Here is a 22,829-nt window from a genome sequence, read left to right on the forward strand (position 1 = left end):
GCAAAACAATAAGGAGAGAAAACTAATCAGAGATTAGGAGGAAGACAACAAAACATAAAGGAATGGGGGTTAGATGGTTTTATACCTTTGATTGTGGTTGTGGATACATAACTGAATGTGTTCATCAAAACTCAAGGAACTTTGTATTAAAAAGGGTAAATTTTACTACACATATATTATACCTCAACAAAAAAAAAGTAATGAAGATATAACAATTTTCTAAGTAAATATAAGGAAGCAATACATGGGAAAGCAGTTGCTAACAAAAACTTAGAACATTTGAGGATAAACTAAGTAATTAAGACAACGTATCTGTAAGCAACAGAAAAAGTAAATACATCAAAATAAGCAAATGCAAAAGGCAATTAAAAATTTTCTCCAACTGTTCAAATTACAACTGAGCATTAGGTTCTTCTGGCTCTCAGAGTTATGTGGAAACTGTAAACTATATTTCTATTCTATACAACAGAATCTCTGTTACTAAATGACAAGCAGCCTATCTTCTCCCAAAACAGAGAGCCCTAGAAATGATCTCAATGGTCCATGTCACAGTAGAGAAGAGTTAACATGACATCAGTATAAATGTACAGCTTAAGAAGGCTGTTAGAATTAACTGCTTATAGTGGTAACAGATGCTAACTGCTGGAGCACAAAGTAACTGCCGAAGCCCTGTACGAGGAGGTACAACGACAACATGAACAAAACAAGATTTCTCTGGGAGCACCTGGGTGACTAAGTCGGTCAGGTCATGATCCTGGGGTCCTGGGATTGAGTCCTGCATCAGACTCCCTGATCAGCAGGAAATCTGTTTCTCCCTCTTGTCGCTCACCCCACTCCTGCTTGCTCTCACTCTCGCTCTCTCTCTGCCTCTCTCAAGTGAATAAATAAAACTTTAAAAAACAAACAAAAAGCAAGATTTCTCAACAAAATTTGAGAAAGTTAATGTTCATCCTCCCAAAATGGAGTAAGAGTACTTAGCTCCTAGGGTTAGGAAACAAATGTGGTAATACAACCAAAGTACTTGTCATAGTGAATGCGCTTTAGCATTTGGTGGCATTCAATCATGCTGGTGGATATACTCAAAGCAGCAAAGGAGAAATCCACATAAAAATATATCTAGAGGGACACCTGGCTGGCTCAATCGGTTAAGCGTCCAACTCTTGCTTTCCATGGTCTCAGTCATGGGATCCCAGCCTAAGCCCAGTTGGACTGTGTCAGCACAGAGACTGTCTGAGATTCTCTCTCTTCTCTCTGCCCCTCCTGTTCATGTTCTCTCTCCCTCTCGTAAACAAATAAATACATCTTTAGCCAAAAAATTTTAAAAGTATCTTGAATACTTTAACGTTTGCAAAGATCTTTAGAGGTTACTAGGCCACTAAAAGAAATAAAAATATGTCCAGAGAAATTGGAAGTAATGGCTAAATTTATCTTTAGTTTTTACAACTATACCTCAAAAATTTTGAAGGGAATTTTTCATGATTAGTCAATATAATTAAAAGGCATCTCATGTTATTTTAAGATTGAATATACAGACTGAGTCTGAAATACCGAATCTTCCTCCTACCTAAAGTATCTAGCCAGTTCTTCTAATCTATGGCCATCTCTTCCTTTAATATTTAGCTCAATATTGAACTTTTGCAAAGTCTTCACTAGATAACTTAAAACTAGTACAAATCATAATGGGTTGTATTTTCCAAAAGTTAATTTTAGTAATAAGCTTTTTGAATTTAGAATACAGTTTCCATTAGAAACAATATTATAAATGGAGTTCAGGTCCTGAGTAGGTTCACAAATGCCTCATTTATTTACCTATGATATACAAACAATTTATAGTCCTAGATTAAGTTTTCAAATCCAGCAGCTAACCAAGAAAAAGGCTATTTGTTGCCTTCTTCCTAGAAAGACCAACTCTAGATCATGCATTCATAATGGAGGTATTACTAACCCACAGAAAGGTGGCAGAAATCAGTTCTTGGGGCATGAAAAACCCCAAATTCAGTGGTCTGTAGCCCTCCCAAGCTCAACCTACCTAAAAGAATTATTCTTTGGTATTGAATTCCTCTTATAAGGGAGAACTTAAAGTTATTTGGTTAATTAGAATAATTAATTTTAAGGGATTAATTAAATCTCCTATTTGATTTAATAGGAGCTAAACTAAATTTGATTTAAATTTAATTTTTCTCCTTAAGGGGCAATGATGAAAATAAAAGGTAGAGAAATACTACTCTAGATAAACCTTGAAACAGGCTATGTTTGCCATTTTGTCTTTTTCCACCTTGCTTTTGCAGCATTCTCCCATGCTGTTCTGCCCACTCTAGTCTCTTCCCCCAGTCTGGCCCCAAATCAAAACTCCTAATGGATTACCTTTCTGGATTCCATTAGGTATTAGGTATTAGGAAAGTGACCCACTGCCTTTCCAGAGCTAGCTATACTTTCACAAGAGAAGGAAAGACTTTTTAATAAGTGGATTTCATGCATTATAAATGGGAAAATAATGAAGATCATATAGGTGGGGGATAATTCAGTGTCTCTCTTTTTTTTTGAAGCCCTGACTCACTGCTCTGCAGACTGAGCATTACTAGCTACGAATTTTCAAATAGGAAAATATCTCATCCATGTATATAGGACTACCCTAGTTAACAACTCCTCTTAAAACAAAGCTCTTTTATAAAAAAGGCATCGTTTTATTTTCAAAAATCAATCAAGTGATTCTGGCTTAATCCACAGCTCAAAGTAATATTCTAGCTAAAGAGTATACATACAACTAGGCAAAATATTGCTATGCACTACTTATATTTGTCTATTAAAAAAACAGCATACAGATGACTCACAAAATATCTTTCTACACATATCAGAACAATAGGACTCCCTGGTGTGTCTATAAGCATAACCCACACAGAGAGTAGGATAAACTTGACCTGGTTCTTAAGAGGAGAAGGGAAAGGATACCTGAGATGTCTGATGATTCTCCCATCTTCTCTTTGGTAAACTCCTTGGTCATGTGACACTAGGATGCCTAAAACTAGCTGAAGGGGCCGAGGCATCCATCACACCTGGCAAGGACCTGTAGGGTTGGGTCATCCTCCTGGTCTCACCCCACATCCAAATCTCAAGCACAACTGTCTCTTCTCCTTTCCCTTAACTATAGCCCCTTCTTCCTATGTACATATTACCTTGTTAAAGATACAGCATCATTTTAGTTTATATTTCAATTTAATATATTACCCTGATCTGACACCCCAGAAAAAACCCTAAGCCTCCTATATAAGTTCTACTTCTGGTCATAAGGTTTTTGGAACACAACTTTTGTTAACTATGCAATCTCTACTATACTGATGTATACCTTTCTGTCAGTTGTCTCAGGCCTAGATATCAGAGTACATAGGATTCTTTTTTTTTTTTTTTTAAGATTTTATTTATTTATTTGACAGCGAGAGAGAGAGAGAGATCACAGGTAGGGAGAGAGACAGACAGAGAAGGAGGTGGAGAGGAAGCAGGCTCCCTGCTGAACAGAGAGCCGGATGCAGGAATCGATCCCAGGATCCTGGGATCAGGACCTGAGCTGAAGGGAGAAGGCTTAACCCACTGAGCCACCCAGGTGCCCAAGAGTACATAGGATTCTTAGAATGGGAGAAGATGTGGGACAGCCTTAAATGGAACATGGCTCTATAACCTTAGCTCACCCTACTATTCTTATCAGAAAAACTACCACCTTCTCTCACTTGAGTCTCCAAGCATCTTCCCTTGTAACAGAAAGAAGTAGGGGTAAAATTCTAAAGCCTGGGGTCATTCTCCTCAGTTTATATCTCCCCAAGGGTGATTTTCAAAAATCTTTCACATGCTGTTTGATTTTACCTTCCTTTCTAGTCTTAATACCCAGTCCACTTTTTAAAAATTTGCTCTGTCAATTTGTTTACTCCAGGATTTAAAAATGTCTTAGTGTCTGATAAAAACAGACTGAAAGAAATCTGAAAATTCTAGAATTCCCCATGTAGTCAATTCATGTTTACTGAGAAAATATGGTAACCATGTTTCTCCAAACACAGAGTCTAAAGGGATCATGGTACTTAGATAATTGGTACTATCACAGAAAATCCAGGACTCAAGACTTCTCTAAGTAGTAAAACTCTAATCACACACCTTCATTTGTCTATGATAATGAGGTTTGTAGCTAGCCATAGGGAAACCTATACATTTTATTTGACATTATTTAAGCAAATAAGGAAAAGGGGAGTGCCAAAATATAATTCTGAACAACTTTAAGACAAGCAAACAAAATTCACCTTCAAAGTGTCATGTTCTGGAATAAAAGGGGCAATGATGAAAATAAAAGGTAGAGAAATACTACTCTAATATTTAGCTCAATATTGAACGTTTGCAAAGTCTTCACTATATAACTTAAAACTAATACAAATCATAATCTTACTAATAGGTTGTATTTCCCAAAAGTTCATTTTATTAATAAGCTGGAATAAACTGTTTCAGCTAAATTTTTAGTGAAAAATCTCGAGCCTTGCTAAGAAAAACAAAGGAAGAAGTTAATTTCAAATTAGTGTAACTGCCAAAGACAAAATTTGAAAGATAGGAAGGATATTAGAAAAAATATGCACATTTACTACAAGTAATACTAACAGAGCCTGTGTTAGTCTACAAAATCATATTTATTTTAAAAGTATTTAAAATGAGTTTTTAATCTTTTATTTATGTTACTGAGACTATAAGAAATGTGATTCCTACTTCCGTGATCTTTAAATCAGTGGCAGATACAAGTCTTACAAGGTGTTAAATAAATTTTTGAAATAAAGCATCATTTAAATCAAACTTCCTTCCAGAAATGAGAAGAAAGTGTAAAAATCAAAGTTCTCACTGAGAGAGCTTTAAAAATCAGATATTTTTATCAGGAGTACTTAAAATCTTAAGCAGAGAAAATTAGATTTAATATGGCTAAAAATGGGGGTTGACACATACTCTTGAAGAGAGGACATCTATTCTGTAGTAAAACACAAAATTTTAGGGGCACCTGGGTGGCTCAGTGGCTTAAAGCCTCTGCCTTCAGCTCAGGTCATGACCTCAGGGTCCTGGGATCTAGCCCCAAATTGGGCTCTCTGCTCCACAGGAAGCCTGCTTCCTCCCCTCTCTCTGCCTGCCTCTCTACCTACTTGTGATCTCTGTCTGTCAAATAAATAAAACCTTAAAAAAAAAAATCATAAAATTTTAAAAGCACTGTTCTTCCTCTTCTCCCACACACTAAAATACATAACATACATACATATGTACATACCAATACAAATAAGTAGTCTGGGACTATGTTAGATCAAAAACAGTCTCGGAATGTCTGAAAGGTATGACATTATCTGTATCTAGCCTGGTGGAAGGTGGAGCTTCATGAAAGCATAAATGTAAATCAAGAAATAGCTCTTGACTGCCTGTAAGAATTTATAATTTCTGCATTTAACATTTAACAAGAATAAAACTATTCAAGGTGAACTTATTTTCCATATGAAGAGTAATCAACATCCATCCTCAACAACATATAATCACGGCTATGAAGGATACAAAGAATATTACAGACTGCTCTTCCTGAAGACAGATCATTTAATAGAGGGGGAAAATACAAGACTCATTAAAACTTAGTTGAGTGCAAAAAATTAAGTAATAATACAAAACTTAAATTAGGAAGTATTACAAGGTAGCATCTAACTAAGTGGCAAAAGAGCAGTACGACAGGTTGTTAAGGATTAGGATTCTCTGGGAAAACTTCAGAGAAGGTGGGACAGGTACCGGGTATTTCATTATCCTGTGATGATTATAGGATCTGGATCAGTGGGAAAGAAGGATGTCTCTCCAGAAATACAACAAGGCATTGAGGTAGTAATCAATTTAAGGACATGAAGGTAAAGAATTATGAATTACAACTTCAAAATAGAAAATAAAACAAATGAGGAAAGACTCTACAATACAAACATTATCTTCAGTGAAGGATAACTAAAGTAGAAACATAAATGAGTTCAGAAGCATTACAGCTGGAAGAGGAAATAAAAAATGCAGATAAGAGTTGAAAAAAATTCAGACACCATTTAAAAGCTTTGGTAAGGACAATCTAGAAAAGTGGGAAATTCTAAGTTCTTTTCTCAGAAGGCAACAAAAGGCAGTCAACATTATTTCAATATCTACTATTGCAGTCAGCAATAAATAATTATACAGTCAAGATCTCTTAAATGATAGCACTTATGCAATTACTAATAGGGGACATGCTGGAGACAGTGGTGAAACAATATGGCCAAGAGCAGATCTCACCATCACCAGTGGTAATTCCTTGAGCAAAATACGAAACTTGCCTGAATCTTGATATTTTCCTCTCTTAAAAAAAAAAGTCTGAAAACCTGAGTACTAAGTGAGATTTAACATAGCTCTTTATAAAAGTAGAATGAAAATGAAAACACAACATACCCAAATTTGTGGGACACAGCTAAAAGCCGTGCTCTAAGGGAAATTCATAAAACAAAGTCCATATGTATTACAAAGGAAGAAAAGTCTCAAATCAGTGATCTAAAGTCTTCTCTTGAAAACTTAGAAAAGGAAAAACAAAATAAATAAAGAAGCAAAAAAAAAAAAAAAGAGGAGATAAAGGTAAAACCAGAAATGTTATATTTAAAATAAGACAATAGAGAAAAATCAATGAACTAAAGCTGGTTCTTTGAAAAGACAAATAAAACTGACAAACTTCTAGCAAGATGAACCAAGAAAGGCATAAGACACAAATTAACCTTATCAAGAATGTTACAAGGAATATCATTACAGACCCTGAAGACATCAAAATGTTATGAGCAACTCTACACATATAAAATTTGACAACTTGGAAGGAATGGATCACAAAACCACGCATTAACAAAATTCACCCAATAAGAAATACTATTAATAGCCACATAAATACTAAGGAAATTAAATTTGCAAGTTTAAAGCTCTAAAAAAGAAACCTCCAGGTCCCAATGGTTTCACTGAAGGCTAGCAAACATTTAAAGAAGAATTAACAATTCTATACAATCGCTTCCAGAAAAAAAAAAAAAAAAAAAAAAGGAGGGAGCACTTCTCAATTAATTTTATGAAGTTATTATTCCTCTGATACCAGACAAAGACAATACCAAAAACCTATAGACCAATACCAATATACCTCATGCACTGATAAAACATCCTCAAAAAAAAAATCTACATCTGTGACAGAAGACTGAATGCCTTCCTCTAAACAACACAAAGCAAGGATATTTATTCTTACCACTCTTATTCAAATAATGCTACAAATCCTAACCAGCACAAATGAAGCAGCAAGAAAAGGCAAACAGACTGGAAAGAAAGAAATAAAACTGTCACTATGTGTTAAATGATACAATTTTCTATGAAGACCATCCCACGGTATCTACTAGGAATCCCAATTCCAAGAATAAATGAATTCAGCAAGGTCAAAGGACATGTAATAAACATACAGAAATCAACTGTATTTCTACATGTTAACAATGAATATGTGGATGATGAAATTAAAATACAACTTATAATTGCTTAAAAAATGAAATGTGTGTAAATCTAACATGCAAGATTATATGCTGAAAGCTACATAATGCTGATGGAAGAAATGAAAGAAAATATAAAGAAATGGGGAGAGAGGCGCCTGGGTGGCTCAGCGGGTTAAGCCTCTCTCTGCCTTCGACTCAGGTCATCATCTCAGGGTCCTGGGATGGAGCCCCTCCTCGGGCTCTCTGCTCAGCAGGGAGCCTGTTTCCTCCTCTCTCGCTGCCTGCTTGTGATCTCTGTCAAATAAATAAATAAAATCTTAAAAAAAAAAAAAAAAAAGAAAAGAAAGAAAGAAATGGGGAGAGATACCATGTCTGCAAGTTGGAAGACTCAACATACTAGAGATTTCAATTCTCCTTAAATTGATATACAGATATACTGTAATCCCTATCAAAATCCAAACAAAAGGGGCACCTGGGTGGCTCAGTGGGTTAAGCTGCTGCCTTCGGCTCGGGTCATGATCTCGGGGTCCTGGGATCGAGTCCCGCGTGGGGCTCTCTGCTCAGCAGGGAGCCTGCTTCCTCCTCTCTCTCTCTCTGCCTGCCTCTCTGCCTACTTGTGATCTCTCTCTGTCAAATAAATAAATAAAATTAAAAAAAAAAATCCAAACAAAATTCTTTGTAGATATAGACCAGACTATTCTAAAATTTATAATGAAAGGCAAAGATACTAGAATAACCAAAATAATTTTTGAAGAAAACAAGAACAGGGGCGCCTGGCCACGTGGCTTAGTTGAGTAAGTTTAAGTGTCTGCCTTTGACTCAGGTCATGATCCCAGGGTCCTGGGACGGAGCCCTGTGTCAGGTTCCCTGCTCAGAGATAGCTCTGTCTCTTTCAAATAAATTTTAAAATATTCAAAAAGAAAAGAAAAAAAAGAAGAACAAAGTGAGAGGATCATTCTATTTCTTTTTTTTTTTTTTTTTTTTTTTTTTCCACTGGATCATTCTATTTCAAGGCTTATATAGCTACAAGAATCAAGACTGTGTGCTAGTAGTGACCCAGAAATAGATCCACACAAATATACTCAACGGCTTTTTGACAAAGAGCAAAAGCAATTCAATAAAGAATAGATAGCATTTTTAACAAATAAGTCAAAAAATGACATGATCTAAGTCTTACACCTTATACAAAAATTAACTCAAAAACAGGTCATGGGCTTAGAACCCCTCACTGGCTCACTCAGTTAAGAATTCAACTTGATGGGGCACCTGGGTGGCTCAGTGGGTTAAAGCCTCTGCCTTCGGCTCAGGTCATGATCTCAGGGTCCTGGGATTGAGCCCCACATAGGGCTCTCTGCTCAGCAGGGAGCCTGTTCCTCCCCCCCCCCCCCCGCCTCTCTGCCTACTTGTGATCTCTCTCTGTCAAATAAATAAATAAAATCTTAAAAAAAAAAAAAAAAAAAGAATCCAACTTGATTTCAGCTCAGGTCATGATCTCAGAGGTCCTGAGATGGAGCCTTACAGCGGGCTCTACCCTCAGCAAGGAGTCCTGCTTGAGATTTCTTTCCCTCTCCCTCTGCCCCTCCCTCTGTTCACACTCTCTCTGTAAAATAAATAAATAAAATCTTTTTTAAAAAATGGGTCATGGGGCACCTGGGTGGCTCAATGGGTTAAAGCCTCTGCCTTCGGCTCAGGTCATGATCCCAGGGTCCTGGGATGTTGCCCCGCATCGCTCTCTCTGCTCAGCAGGGAGTCTGCTTTCTCCTCTCTCTCTGCCTGCCTCTCTGCCTACTTGTGATCTCTGTCAAATAAATAAATAAAATCTTAAAAAAAAAAATGGGTCATGGGCTTAAATATAAAATAATAAACTTTAAAACTTTTAAGAAAAAGATGAGAAAACATCTGGGATCTAGGATTAGGCAAAAAGTTCTAAAACTTCACACCAAAAGAATAATCCATTGTAGGAAAAATTGTTAAAATGGATTTCATCAAAATTAAAGATGTTTGCTCTGCAAAGAAGTCTTTTAAGAGGACAAGTAAAAAAGCAATAGGCTGAGAGAAAAGATTTGCAAACTACATGTCAAGAAAGGAGAGGCACCAGACATATATCTAACAAAAGAAAAAAAAAAAAAAACACCTCTAAAATTAACAGTGAAAAAAAATCCAGTTAGCAAATGGGCTAAAGAAATGAAGAGACATGTGCTGTGAAGAGCAGTAGGTGTTACAGGCAACTAATGAATTGTTGAACACTACATCAAAAACTAATGAACTAAAACTAATATGTTGGCTAACTGAATGCCATTAAAAAAAAAAAAGGAAAAAAAAAAGAGACATTTCACTGAAGAGGACATGCAGATAAATAAGCCCATGAAAAGATGCTAATTATTAACCATCATGCAAATGCAAATTAAATTAAAACCAGATACCTGCATAATACATAATACATATCTATACATATCGACCAAAATGTCTAAATAAAAAATAGGAACACTAAATGCTGATGGGAATGCAGGGAGACTGATCCCACATACACTCCTGGTGGGAATGTAAAATGGCACAGAAACTCTGGAAAGCAGTTTTTTTTTTTTTTTTAAGATTTTTATTTATTTATTTATTTATTTATTTGACAAAGATCACAAGTAGGCAGAGAGACAGGCAGAGAAGAGGAAGCAGGCTCCCTGCTAAGCAGAGAGCCCGATGTGGGGCTCTATCCCAAGACCCTAGGATCATGACCTGAGCCGAAGGCAGAGGCTTTAACCCACTGAGCCACCCAGGCGCCCCATGGAAAGCACTTTTAACAGTTTCTCATAAAAACGAAGTATGCAGGACAGTGGGTGGCCAGGCAGTTTAAGTGTCTGCCTTCCGCTCAGGTCATGATCCCAGGGCCTGGGATGGAGTCTGGCATCAGGCTCCTTGCTCAGTGGGGAGCCTGCTTCTCCCTCTGACTGCTGCTCTCCCTGCTCTCTCTCTCTAACAAATAAAATCTTAAAAAACAAAAACAATACAAAACAAAAACTAATAAACATGCAACTGCCATGTGAACCAGCAACTATACTCCTGGGCATTTATCCCACAGAAATGAAGACTTATGTTACATGACATGTTACTGTACTGCAATGTTTATAGCAACATTATTCATAGTAGCCCAACAATGGAAACAACTAAGTGTTCCTCACACAAAGTGTGATACATCTATACCATTGAATACTACTCAGCAATTAAAAGGCACAAACTAATGACGTGCAACCACCTGGATGAAATCTCCAGAGAATTTTGCTCTATGAAAAAAATCCAATCCAAAAAGGTTAGGTACCCTGTGATTCTGTTATATAGCAGTCTTAAAATGAGAAAATTATAGAAACAAAAAACAGATTAGTGGTTGTCAGGGGTTAAGGTGGAAGTGGTATAGAAATGAAGTGGATGTGGTATAAATAGACAACCTGAGGGATCCAGTGGTGATGGCAAGTTCTCTATATTCTCAGTATCTATGGCAATGCCCTGTTTGTGGTCTTGTACTATAGTTTTGCAAGATATTATTACTGAAGAAAACTGGATAATAGTACAGGGGATTTCTATTATTTACCAACTGCACGATTACATCTGAATCCTCAATTACCTCAAAATAAAAGGTTTAATTAGAAAATAAAGGTAGCATTATTGCAAAATAAGTACACCAACTCACAAGAAATACAATACCAATTAAATAAAGTGCTCTCTTTAGCTCAAGTTTAATTCTGAAGATTATTCTGAATCAGTTTATAAAGCACATTTTCCTCATCTACATACGCACACCAAGGAACGGTAACACAGTTCAAACAGAAAAACAAAGTTCTGTGAACACGTAATAAAAGTGCAAAGAGATCTTGGGCTGTATCAGGGAGAAAAATCCTTATCCAGGCTCTATCAAAGAAGCTGGCTGTAAAACTTCCACACATCACCTTACCTCTAAGGCTACCGTAGTTCCCAAACGTCCTGGTCTCAGGCCCCCAAAGAGCTTTCACTTACCTGGATTACAACCATTAATATTTACAGTATTAGGTAATTAAAAGAACTTTTTTAAAAGACAAGTACACACATTAGGCCTCAGAAAGGTGAGGTCATCCCACCTCACACAGTCTCTTGAAAACTCAATGTATACTTAGAAAGAGGGTGAAAAGGGCAAGTAACTCCTTGGTATGGTTATGAAAATAACTGTGACCACACTTTGAGAACCACTGGCTTACTATCAAATGAGGTAATTATTTAAGTGATTTTAAAAGTATAAAACATTGAACAAATCATTGAACAAAACATACATTCTTTTATGTTCCAGGCTGCCAAAAAAAAAAAAAAAAAAAAAAAGCTCAAATCCTAATGGAGGACAACTAGGACAAGCGCACAGTTGGTAAAAAGAGGGAGCTTCTTCAAAGTCCAAGAAAGCTGGGCTCCAGTTGAGTATGGTCAGGGAAGAGTGTACAACCGTAAACTACTACACTACTGTTGGATTGATCCGCTCCGCACGTTCAAAACCGTTATGAAAATGATGGACCCGCAATCACTGTTTCAGATTTAACTTTGGGCAAGACAGGGAAGCAGTTGCAAAACTTCCAGCCACTCCAGCACCGCGCTCTCCGCGAGCTACGTTGGGGTCCGTCCCGGGCCCCGCTTCTCGGGGCGAGGGACTGCCCCGCCCGGCGTCTCCCGCCTTGCCGCAGGAGAAAGAGAACCCCTCCTCCCCACCCGCGTCTGACCAGCCGGCCGCGGGCGCCCGGGGAGAACCCGGCGAGTGGGCAGTAGCGGCTGAGGAGGGGCGGGGCTCACAATCCCCGCCTGGACTGGCCGCGGCCGTGACTGGGCTGCGAGCTCCGAGCCCCGCGCTGAGGAAATTACGCTGTGACCTCGGGAAACGCGGGGCGGGGGTCCTGGGAGTCGGGCCCTGGGGGAGCAGGCAGTGCTGGGCAGCAGAGGGGGCGTGAGGGGTCGACCGAGACTCACCAGGTGCCGCGCCACCTCAGAGGTCATGGTCCCGAGCGAGAGCTGAACGAAGGCGGGGGGGGGGGGGCTCCCAGCGAAGCGTGGGGTCTCAGCTCCAGCCCCTGATCAGAGCGTCCAGACCACGAACCGAGCAAAGTGGGGCCGGGAAGGGTGGAACGCGCGGGGAACCGGCCGGAGGCGGGTATAACGGGCGGGACCAGCCTCCGCTGGGGGAGGGGGCGGTATTATTGGGGGGGGCGTCCAGGAAAAGGGGAGGAGCCAAGCCAAGTGGCCTCAGTGACGCGAGGGCGCGGAGCGGGAGGGCGGAGGCCCCACGAGGCAGGGCGCGCGCCATTAGCCGCACAAAATCGTTGCGCGCGTGCGCGCGAAGCGAGTTTCTCAGAAGAGTGCTCCTCGACGTCTCAGAGAACGATAAATCCATGCAGGGGGAGGGTGACTGGAGGAGGTTCGGAAGAAGATGCGAGGAAACAAATCTCCTCCACCGGCGGAGAGCCGCGGGTACGTGCAGTGATTGCAGGCCCGCGCGGAGGCCGGAAGTGGGAGGGCCATGAGGCGGGGAGGGGGCGTGCCCGCCGGCGGCTGGCCGGAGCCGAACTAGCGGCCACCGCGGGGACCGGAAGTGGGCGGGCTCCGGGGCGGAGTGAAGCCAGCGGGGCGGGACCGGCGGGGGCGTGTTCTCCCGGGGAGCGGCCCCAGTAAGGCGTTGGTGGCGTCTCCCGCCACGGACACCCAGGCGCGAATACCGAGTAGCTGTACGGTTCGATTCTACGTCGGTCAGAAGCCAGCGTTTTGAAGCCGGCCGAAATGGGGCCGGGTTAAGCTGCCCGCCGCCGGACGAGCAGCGCGGCCAAGAATGGAAAGGTCGGCGGAGCTCAGCCCCGAAGCCGTGCTGCGCTTCCTCTCGGAGCGCGGGGGTCGGGCCCCGCATGCCGAGCTGGTGCAGCACTTCAGGGGTGCCCTGGGCGGCGAGCCCGAGCAACGTACCCGCGCCCGCGCCCTTTTCAAGGAGCTGGTCAATGCCGTAGCCACGGTGCGCACCGACCCTGCCGACGGCTCTAAGTATGTGCACCTTAAAAAGAGGTTCTTGGAGAGGTCCACGTCGTCCGAAGCCGTGTCCCCACGGGACTTGCCGAGCATCTCGGTGACTGCAGAACCGGAATCCAGCAGCTGCTCCCTGGGGGCGTTCGACGGCCTGGTCGAGACCCGGGAGAGCGGCCTGTGCCCAGAGGCGGCGTCCCCGAGTCCGGGTTGCGAGCCGAGCGATGGGGAGCCCCCGGCCGCAGCGCTTGGGCAGCCAAGCCCGGCCGGAGAGAGCCGGAATGGGCCGCCCTTCAATGGCGGGGCCCGGAGGAAAAACTCGCGGCGAGACGTGCAGACTCCCCCCCGGGGACCGGTCCCCGGGCCCAGCGAGGACCTAGCGCCCCCGCCCCACGGCTGCGGGGAAATGGACTCGGGCAGCTCCCCCGGGGGGATGGCCACCCCAAGGTCTACCCGCCAGAACCTCCGGGACCTTGTGATGGGAAGCTCCCCGCAGCTGAAGAGGAGCGTTTGTCCAGGAGGGAGCAGCCCGGGGAGCTCCTCTGGGGGAGTACGCGTCAAAGGGGGGGGCGATTCAGACAGTGCATCGGTCGCTTCGTCCTCGGCAGAGGAGGAGAGCAGCGGCGGGGGTTCGGTGACGCTGGACCCTCTAGAACACGCGTGGATGCTCTCAGCTTCAGACGGCAAGTGGGACAGCCTGGAAGGGTTGCTCATCTGCGAGCCTGGCCTGCTCGCCAAGCGAGACTTCATCACCGGCTTCACCTGCCTGCACTGGGCCGCCAAGCATGGCAGGCAGGAGCTCCTGGCCATGTTGGTCAACTTCGCTAACAAACACCAGCTGCCAGTGAACATCAACGCCAGGACAAGCGGAGGCTACACTGCCCTGCACTTAGCTGCCATGCACGGGCACGTGGAGGTGGTGAAGTTGCTGGTGGGGGCTTACGATGCAGACGTGGACATCAGGGACTACAGTGGGAAAAAGGCCTCTCAGTACCTGAGTCAGAGCATCGCGGAGGAAATCAAGAACCTGGTGGGAGCCCTGGACGAGGATGATGGAGAGAGTGCCACTGGCAGCGCGGGTGGGCGCTGGAGGCTTTCAAAGGTGCTCCCTTCACACCTCATCACCTACAAACTCTCACACGTCCTGGAGGATGGAGGGGATCATCACCATCATCATCACCACCACCACCACCACCAATTGACTGAGGGATGGGCTGGAGGCAAAGCAAAGGATCCAGGTCGCAAGGCCTCCAGCAGCTCTAGTGGACGAATAAAACCCAGACTCAACAAAATCCGCTTCAGGACCCAGATCATCCACACTACACCCTCTTTCAGAGACCAGGAGCAGCCACTGGAGGAGGGGGAGGAGGAAGAGGAGGAACGGGCTTTTAAAGGTCACTCATCTTCATTCAAATTGAGGCCGAAATCCAATGTATTTGGGTAAAAATAATTTCGTTTAGAAAATTCTAGGTTTATTGGTCTTCAGGAATAGAGTACACACTGTAGGCTAGTAAGTGAGACCAGAAAAGAGGCCAAATTTTGCATTCTTACTTGAGGAGTTGGAATGCTGGAAGGAATTCCCCTAGCATTCTGGGTTAAGTAGGTTTCCAAGTGATTTCATCAAACCTGCCCTAGGCCTCTTTCCTGTGCCATCCCTCTGACTGGAGTCCCGGTGTCTGAGGACTGGGAATGTATTTAAATTGGGTGTACAGAATTGGTGATTGAGGGTTCCTTTGATTTTACAATTACTGGATGCCATGCAAAATAAGGAATATTGCACTTTTATGTTTCTGTTTTTAAAAGTGGTTACTCTTCAAAGGGCAACAAGAAGTGCAAGTTATAATGAAATTTTAAGTGAACAAAACTACATACTGCCTTGGTTTTTTGTTTTTCACTAATTGCATTTACCTTTTAAAATACTACTGAAGGTCAGGTCAAAGTTGAAAAGCGAAAATACTATTTAGTGAATAAAAATGGTATCCTGTTTATATTCTAAGTAGTGCTCAACTATTTTTTTTAAAAAGCAATTTCAACTCTAATCACTGAACTAAAGAAATAAGCAGTATTCACTTTTGAGGTAATCCGTAGAGTGGTTTCCTCTTAACTCGAATATCATTGCACTCAGTGTTAAGGTACATTATTTTAATACAAAAATTATTTTATTTAAAGAGAACACAATCTATGGTACTTTTAAGTAAAACATTGCCTTTGGTTCTGATTCTCATTAATTTGTTTTGCTATTCTAAAAGTCTAAATTTGCCAGAGTTTTAATTCTAGGGATCATATAACCATTGGTTCTATTTGACAAGACCCTATTTGGTACTTAGAAGTGAATTGCCTACAGAAGCTGTTTCTAATTTAGATGACCAGCATAAATGTTAGTGAGCCTATGCTTCTGTAAAGTAATTATTAAATCAATGATTCTCACGTAAGGTACACTTTACTAATAAAGTACACTCATAGTCTGTGCTTTGTAGCAATGTTTGCATATGTTTCTAGTACTAAAGACTTTAAATTTTCCAGTGTGTCCTTGAATTTGTTAGAGGCGTACAGTGAAATTATTGAAAAGCTGTGTAGTAAATCTACCCAGTTAAAAATAGCACTTTATAAAAGGGAGAAGAGGTGGAACTATTTCTTTATTTAAAAGCTGCTGGCTATTGAATTCTTTTTGTATATAAGTAGAAAAATATCTTTCATTACAATTACAGCGTTAAGTGTAGTTCTTAATCACATTTCATTCAAATTTGTTAAATGTCTATATAATTATTATAAAATTTAACTCACAAGCATATTAAATCAATTTGTAACAGGATTCAAAACAACTTCCTGGGAGATTAATTCTCACAAGTTCTGCTCCCTTAGTCTTTTTGGTCTCCGAATTGCTGAAACTAAGTACCTGGAGCCCTTAGAGGTTAAGGAGTGAGTTAACAGCTTGCAGAGTCAATGAACCAGTATATAAATAGCACAGAACTGAAGGTTAGGGAGTTCTTAGATCTTTACTTTACCAGTTTTTAGAAATTTGTACCATGTGTGTCACACCTTTCTAGATAGCAGTTGAATTTGTTTAAAGACATATCGGAAATATTCACATAAAATACATAAATTATTACCCAAATAATTTATACCCAATAATTCAGTTTCCAAATTTGTGTGGCTTTTGGTTTTAGATTATGGAAGTAGGCTATGTACATTTGGGAAGCACTTTTAACCATACATATGGGTAAAAACAGTCTAATTTTGTATATTAGAGGTTCCTTGAAGATGAAAAGCAGTCATTTGTTTGGAATTATTTATATATATCTATATGTATCTCTCTCTCTCTCTCTCTCTCTCTCTCTATATATATATATATATATACCTGTATCTAGTGCAGAACAAGCAATATAACTTCCCGCTGAGGAATCTTACATTTCATTGACATATAAAGCTAAAATGAACTATGGAATGTAGATACTTCAGAACCATCTAAATGTTCTATTGAGGTTGGTATTAATCTCAAAATGTATATATTAGTAACTAATTGCTCAAAATCTATAATTTACTGGGTTTTTAGAGGTCGAGTCAGTACTTCAGTTTAACCTGCTTTAAACACTAAAGATTTTAACTTCCAATAAAATCTAACTTTAAATTTTCAAAAATCATTCCTAAGAGGAACCACTTCTAGCATTCCTTGTCACGATGTGCTTGTGTGCAATGAGTATAGCATTTTCAGCTACTTAAACTCTACATTCCTCTTCTTTTTCAGTTTCCAAATTGAGATTATTAAAAGCAAATGATATGTGTAATTTGATTTTATGGAGTTGTCTTATGAAAATAAGTATGTCAATTACTTAGATGTTTATTGATACGAAACTATGTGATATAGACAACCCAAGTATGTCCGTGTGTTTCTTATAGGTACACTTGAAACTAGTGAATGTTTGGTCACAATTCTCTTCACTTCAATGGTGTGTAAAATGCAGCTAGTTTATATAACTTGAAAATCTGGTACTATTTTAATCATGACTGAAATCTTGGGAGTCCAGGATGCCTCGTCTCTTATTTTTTAAATGAGTGAAGCTTTGGGAGTTTATAGAGAGTGTAATTTGTAAAAGTTTGTTTTGTCAAAATAAAAGGTTCACACTACATTTTTTCTCTGAATTGTCTAAATCACTGTAGCCCTTTATACTTTTACCTGTGTAGTATTTTATAGTTAACAGTGCCTTTCAAAGTTGCCATTTTTATCTGATCCCTTTCCTCTTCCTTAAAGTTGTTAAGGGAATGAAGATTGATGGCTCTTCAGGGTTACGAAGTAAATGGCAGCTAGCAAGATTTTAAGATTAAGTGCTTTTCTACAATATTTTCTGCACTTCAAATTGCCAATTTTGGGCAAACAACTGTAGTTTGGCTTCAGTGTTGGAGGAATCAACTTGGACAGAAGGGGTAGTACCACCACTACATTTAAAGAAAAAAAAAAAGTATAGTTCATGCACATACCAACTAACCTGAACCCTTCCAACCCAGACAGATCTTAAACATATGGGAATGCCTTTTTTAATTTTCTTCAGTATCCATTTGCTTTGGTCGTTAATGAGCTCATTTCCTCACCAAATAAATACTTTAATCTCTAACAAAATTCACTTCTATTCAGATGGCAAAAGGATATGTGGGAAGACTTGTACTTTTTCTGCCATTGTGCACCTGGGAAGATCCAATTATCATTGCTGCTGGGGATTTTTATTGTCACTCTTGCTTTATGACAACTTATAAAATATTTTTCCATATACCTGAAGGACTAAGTTTAGTTTCTGTTTCTAGAATGACTTCTTTCCTGAGAAGTATGTATCTTAGAAGGATTCATTGAACAGCCCACTTGAAGGATCTTTGTATTTAGTCTTCGTGAAAAACTATATTTTGCTAAATAAATGGCAGTTTGGAGTTTCCTGGAAGTTAATCCTAAAAAATAAATACTCTGGGAATTTACTGCAAACCATTGTTCTTCAGTGATGAGTCAAATTTTCATGAATAACATTAGAAGTTAAGTTGGAAAATTACACTTTGTGGACTCATTTTTTAAGATTCGGAAGTAGAGTTGTTTGTGTCATATCTAATTATTTTCCTCTGAAGAATATCACTTTCATGTTATACTTTTTCTCTCTTTTCTTAATAAAACTCAGTTTTGTCTTAGGAGTGGCTTCCCCACTCAGTTAAAAAATTGTCTCTTTTTCCACATTTATTGGTAAGGAATATTGGACAAGTCTCCATCCTCACACAATGTCTGGTGTGTTGGAGATAATGAGTGGGTGTGTGTGGTGTTTTTTTTTTTTTTTTAGTGGAAAACACTATAAAATATTTCATAATGTCACATCATTTGGATAATTTCAATGATACACATTTATGCCAAATGTATTTTCCATAGGATCTGGCTCCTAACTGCTAGCCAACCACCTCATTTACAGACCAGCCAAAGAACAATCTTTCAACCCCAGAGGTAAAATCTGCTTTAATAGGATTTTACTTTGAGAGCAACTTAAAAGATTTTCATGAGTAAATTTGATTATAAGAAAGTTTTACCTTACAAGTTGATTCAAGTACATAATCCCTAGGAGAAACTTTTTTTTTTTTTAGATTTTATTTATTTATTTGACAGATCACAAGTAGGCAGAGGCAGGCAGAGGTGAGGGTTGGGGGAGCAGGCTCCCTGCTGAGCTGGCTCGATCCCAGGACTCTGGGATCATGACCTGAGTCAAAGGTGGAGGCTTTAACCCACTGAGCCACCCAGGTTCACCATAGGAAAATCTACTTTAACTGACTTTAAATATTCTAACTATTATCATGTATACAAATGACTACTTTGTATAACCCCAAAAAGCAAAAGAGAGAGTCACCTCTAAGTTTAGCTTAGAGAACTTACTAATAATCACTTTAACCATGCCGTGAACTGTCTCAGGAGGCACAACACAGCCCTTGGAAATCATTGATCAGAGGTTATAGGAGCACCTAAGAAGTTAAAATAGATCTAAAGAAACTTTGTGACTGATTCTGTCTTGATACACACTGCTCTAGGCCGTATTCATTCTGACTGAAGTTTTTAGCTGAAAGTGGCCTGACTTTGAAGTTACCCAGTGAAGTAGCATAACATAATTTTTTTAACCCAAATTTATGCTGTTCTGATGAACCAGGAAACGTGTTAGAATACTCTTATGGGTCTCTCAGAAGTGTTAAATTCCTAAGATTTGTCGAGAAGTTTCCAATATTGGTAAATGTGATCCTTGAGTTTTGTGAGGCAGTGTTTGGTCGTGGTCTTCAGTTCAATCGTGTGGCTGCATGCTGAGTTGCACTAAGGAGATTCTAAACCCAGAGAAGGGTTTTCATTGGCTGTATGGAAACAGGTAATACTTCCAGGAAGCTTACTATGCATGCCAGGCAAGGTTTTAAGCACTTAATAAAAAATAAGCCATTTAATTCTCCCAGCTTCATCCCCATTAGACTGTAGTTTGTCTCTATTATTAATCGGAAATTGAGGTGCAGAAACTGGCTATTTGTCCAAGTTCACAAAGCTAGTTAGTAGTAAAACCCGGTCTTAACCCCAGGCAACTCGATTCTTGGGTTTGTGGTAACCCAAAACTATGCCACTTCTCTGGGAACTTAAGTTATAGTCAACTGGCCATAAGCTTACAAGGCTACCACCGGGTGATGTAGAAATGATGGAGAAAATTCACAGTCCCTGTACAAGAGACAAAACAAAAACAACAGGCAAGCACTGATGATTGAGGTAAATACGAGTTTAGTACCTGATATTGCTGCATAGGAATAAGATTAAAACTAGATTTTTAGGTGTTTAGCTTTTTTCTTTCTCGCCTAGGATGAAATTCATTTGGGCTGAGAAAGATCATTTTCTTAGCTCAGAATGATAGAGTTGCTAAAATGTATAGGGTATGGTTATGTTTCTTTTTTCAGGCTCAATTCCCCTCTCCCTAGCCTCTTCTCACTTTGAGCACTAAGCTTTAATAGAAGTCTCGCTGCTTCCGCACAATCTTAAGATTAAAGGTCAACCTGCGACAAAACCAGCAATATGTTATCCATTTTCCTTGCCATAAACTTACCAATTTTTAACCCAATGAGTCTGAATTTTGATAACTCATTTTGGAATAGTCATAAATTTGCCTTTGCTGTATCACAAAGGGTGATGTTCATATATTTTAAAGAACAGAATATTGGGGCGCCTGGTTAGCTCAGTGGGTTAAGCCTCTGCCTTCGGCTCAGGTCATGATCTTGGGTCCTGGGATTGAGCCCCACATTGGGCTCTCTGCTCAGCAGGGAGCTCTCAGCTCAGCCTGCTTCCTCCTCTCTCTGCCTTCCTCTCTGTCTACTTGTGACCTCTGTCAAATAAATGAATAAAATCTTAAAAAAAAGAACAGAATCTTCAAGGATATTTGTCCCTTGTTTGCAAACTGATCTTAAAAATGAGTCACTTCCTACAACTTTGACACCCAATTAATTACATATGTACTTCAAATGAATAAAAATACCTTGTTTTATTAGCTATTTTTATATATAAAATGTAATGTATGTTCATGGATTTAAATAAATGACAGGATAGAATCAGATAGGGGAAGAAGTAAAAACTACTCATTTTACCCCATTTACATTCCCCAGTGTAACTTCAGCTTAATGGTTCCTTCTATATTGTTGGGTATCAGACTTTAATTTAGGCTATCCCCTCTCCATGGTCTAAAATAGTTCTTTCAGTTTTTACTGGGTTATACCTAATACAGATAGTGAAAAGAAAAAAAAAAAAGCAAGTATTAGATTTTCACCTAAGGACACCTTAATTCTAAGGCATCGGAGATGAGAGTAGGACTTGTTGCAATTTGGGTACCACAGGAATCTGCACTAAGATGCTGGCTCAATCTCCATATGCCCACTGCCAGTCCGTGGCACCCTTTCCAGAGGGATATTTACAAAGGACCATCTGACTGTGCCATTCCCTGGCTTCGGACTGACAAGGTTTTCACAATCTCCCAGGGTCCACATTTTTCTTTCTGGCCTCATCCCCTGCCACTCGCCTCCCTGCCTTCTACCTCACCGTGATATATATGATTTCAATCCACCTTGCACATTTCATGAACATTTTTTCACTCTCCTAGACTTTCCTTCAGATATCCTTCTGAAACCATCTGCAAGTTGCCTGGGAAATGTTACTTGAGGTCTGCTCTTCTTTTCTTTCCCTGTGTGTATGTTTGGCGGGGGGTAATTAACGAGTGTAGTCTAGACATGTGTAATTCTTTTATTTTATTTTATTTTATTTTATTTTATTTTATTTTATTTTATTTTATTTTATTTTATTGACAGAGAGATCACAAGTAGGCAGAGAGGCAGGCAGAGAGAGAGGGGGAAGCAGGCTCTCTGCTGAGCAGAGAGCCCAATATGGAGCTCGATCCCAGGACCCTGAGATCATGACCTGAGCCGAAGGCAGAGGCTTAACCCACTGAGCCACCCAGGTACCCCTAGACATGTGTAATTCTTATGCTGACTGTTCAAATTCACTCTCTCCTTGTGTCTTTGTGTCTCCTTGCATATATCTCTGACTCTTGGGTATACACAGAAAATTTATTCAGATTTAGATTGTGCTGAAATTAAGTTCTTAACAATTTTATGGAGTGATATTTTGGTAAGCAAATGAACAGAATAAAGGAGTATTTAAGGGAAACATTGGTAGGTGAAGACTGTAAACCACCACCATATGCCTTTCATTCAAGGTGAATACTACCATTAGTATAGGATATTGAGGAGAGAATTCCTGAACTGTGGGAAGTTGGACGGGATAAACTTTGAGGTCATTTTAACCCGAAAAATCTGTGACATAGATGCTTATTTATATGCCCCAGCCTAGCTGCAGGCATTCATTAATTCTGGGACCTATGTTGAAGCAGAACTTTGTCAGCCTAGTTGGAGTTTATAAATGGAAATGAATTGCACTTATCTTATAATTCAGATTTTTCATCAACTCATGTTATTGAATGAAATTAGGTAAATCACTCAAATCAAACTAGAAATATAGTAAACTTAAAGATGGTGATAAGAAATACAAAAACAATACAGTAAATTTACAGTAACAATTTGAAAAATATTAAATAGATAATGTTTTCAGGGAAAAAGACTTAAAAATAGAGAATCTTTATTTTTAAGATTTTATTTATATATTTTGGGAAGAGAGTGAGCATGGCAGAGGGAGAAGGAGAAGCAGGCTCCCCCTTGAGCAGGGAGCCCAACTTGGGGCTCAGTCACAGGATCCTGGAGACGATGACCTAGGCCAAAGGCAAACACTTA

At 40.0% G+C, this 22,829-nt stretch overlaps 2 protein-coding genes across 7 annotated transcripts in view; one reads left to right on the top strand and one right to left on the bottom strand.

The window, feature by feature from the left end:
* Window positions 1–12,648, bottom strand: part of SEPTIN10 (septin 10) — a 75,589-nt gene extending 62,941 nt beyond the window's left edge. For 2 of the 6 annotated variants that reach the window (XM_082744293.1, XM_082744291.1), the window contains exons 1-2: window positions 12,480–12,559; window positions 7,664–7,802 (exon numbers count right to left, since the gene is read on the bottom strand). Coding sequence is in view for 2 of the 6 variants with exons in the window: in XM_082744294.1 (XP_082600420.1) it covers window positions 12,480–12,506 (27 nt within the window). In the remaining 4 variants the exon portion in view is untranslated. Of the gene's footprint in view, window positions 1–7,663; window positions 7,803–12,479 lie in introns of all 6 variants that reach the window. The other 4 variants (XM_082744295.1, XM_082744292.1, XM_082744294.1 and 1 more) reach the window with 3 other exon arrangements.
* A 603-nt stretch (window positions 12,649–13,251) lies between these two features.
* Window positions 13,252–17,644, top strand: SOWAHC (sosondowah ankyrin repeat domain family member C). Its single transcript, XM_082744272.1, has one exon. It carries the CDS (start codon window positions 13,333–13,335, stop codon window positions 14,959–14,961), a length of 1,629 nt encoding a protein of 542 aa, XP_082600398.1. The 5' UTR covers window positions 13,252–13,332; the 3' UTR covers window positions 14,962–17,644.
* The last annotated feature ends 5,185 nt before the right edge of the window (window positions 17,645–22,829 follow it).

This window comes from Mustela nivalis (assembly GCF_964662115.1).
Source record: "Mustela nivalis genome assembly, chromosome: 8".
In the NCBI taxonomy this organism is placed as follows: Eukaryota; Metazoa; Chordata; class Mammalia; order Carnivora; family Mustelidae; genus Mustela; species Mustela nivalis.

Coding starts and splice junctions, on each gene's coding strand:
- SOWAHC (XM_082744272.1), top strand. CDS start 13,333: ATGGAAAGGTCGGCGGAGCTCAGCCCCGAAGCCGTGCTGCGCTTCCTC.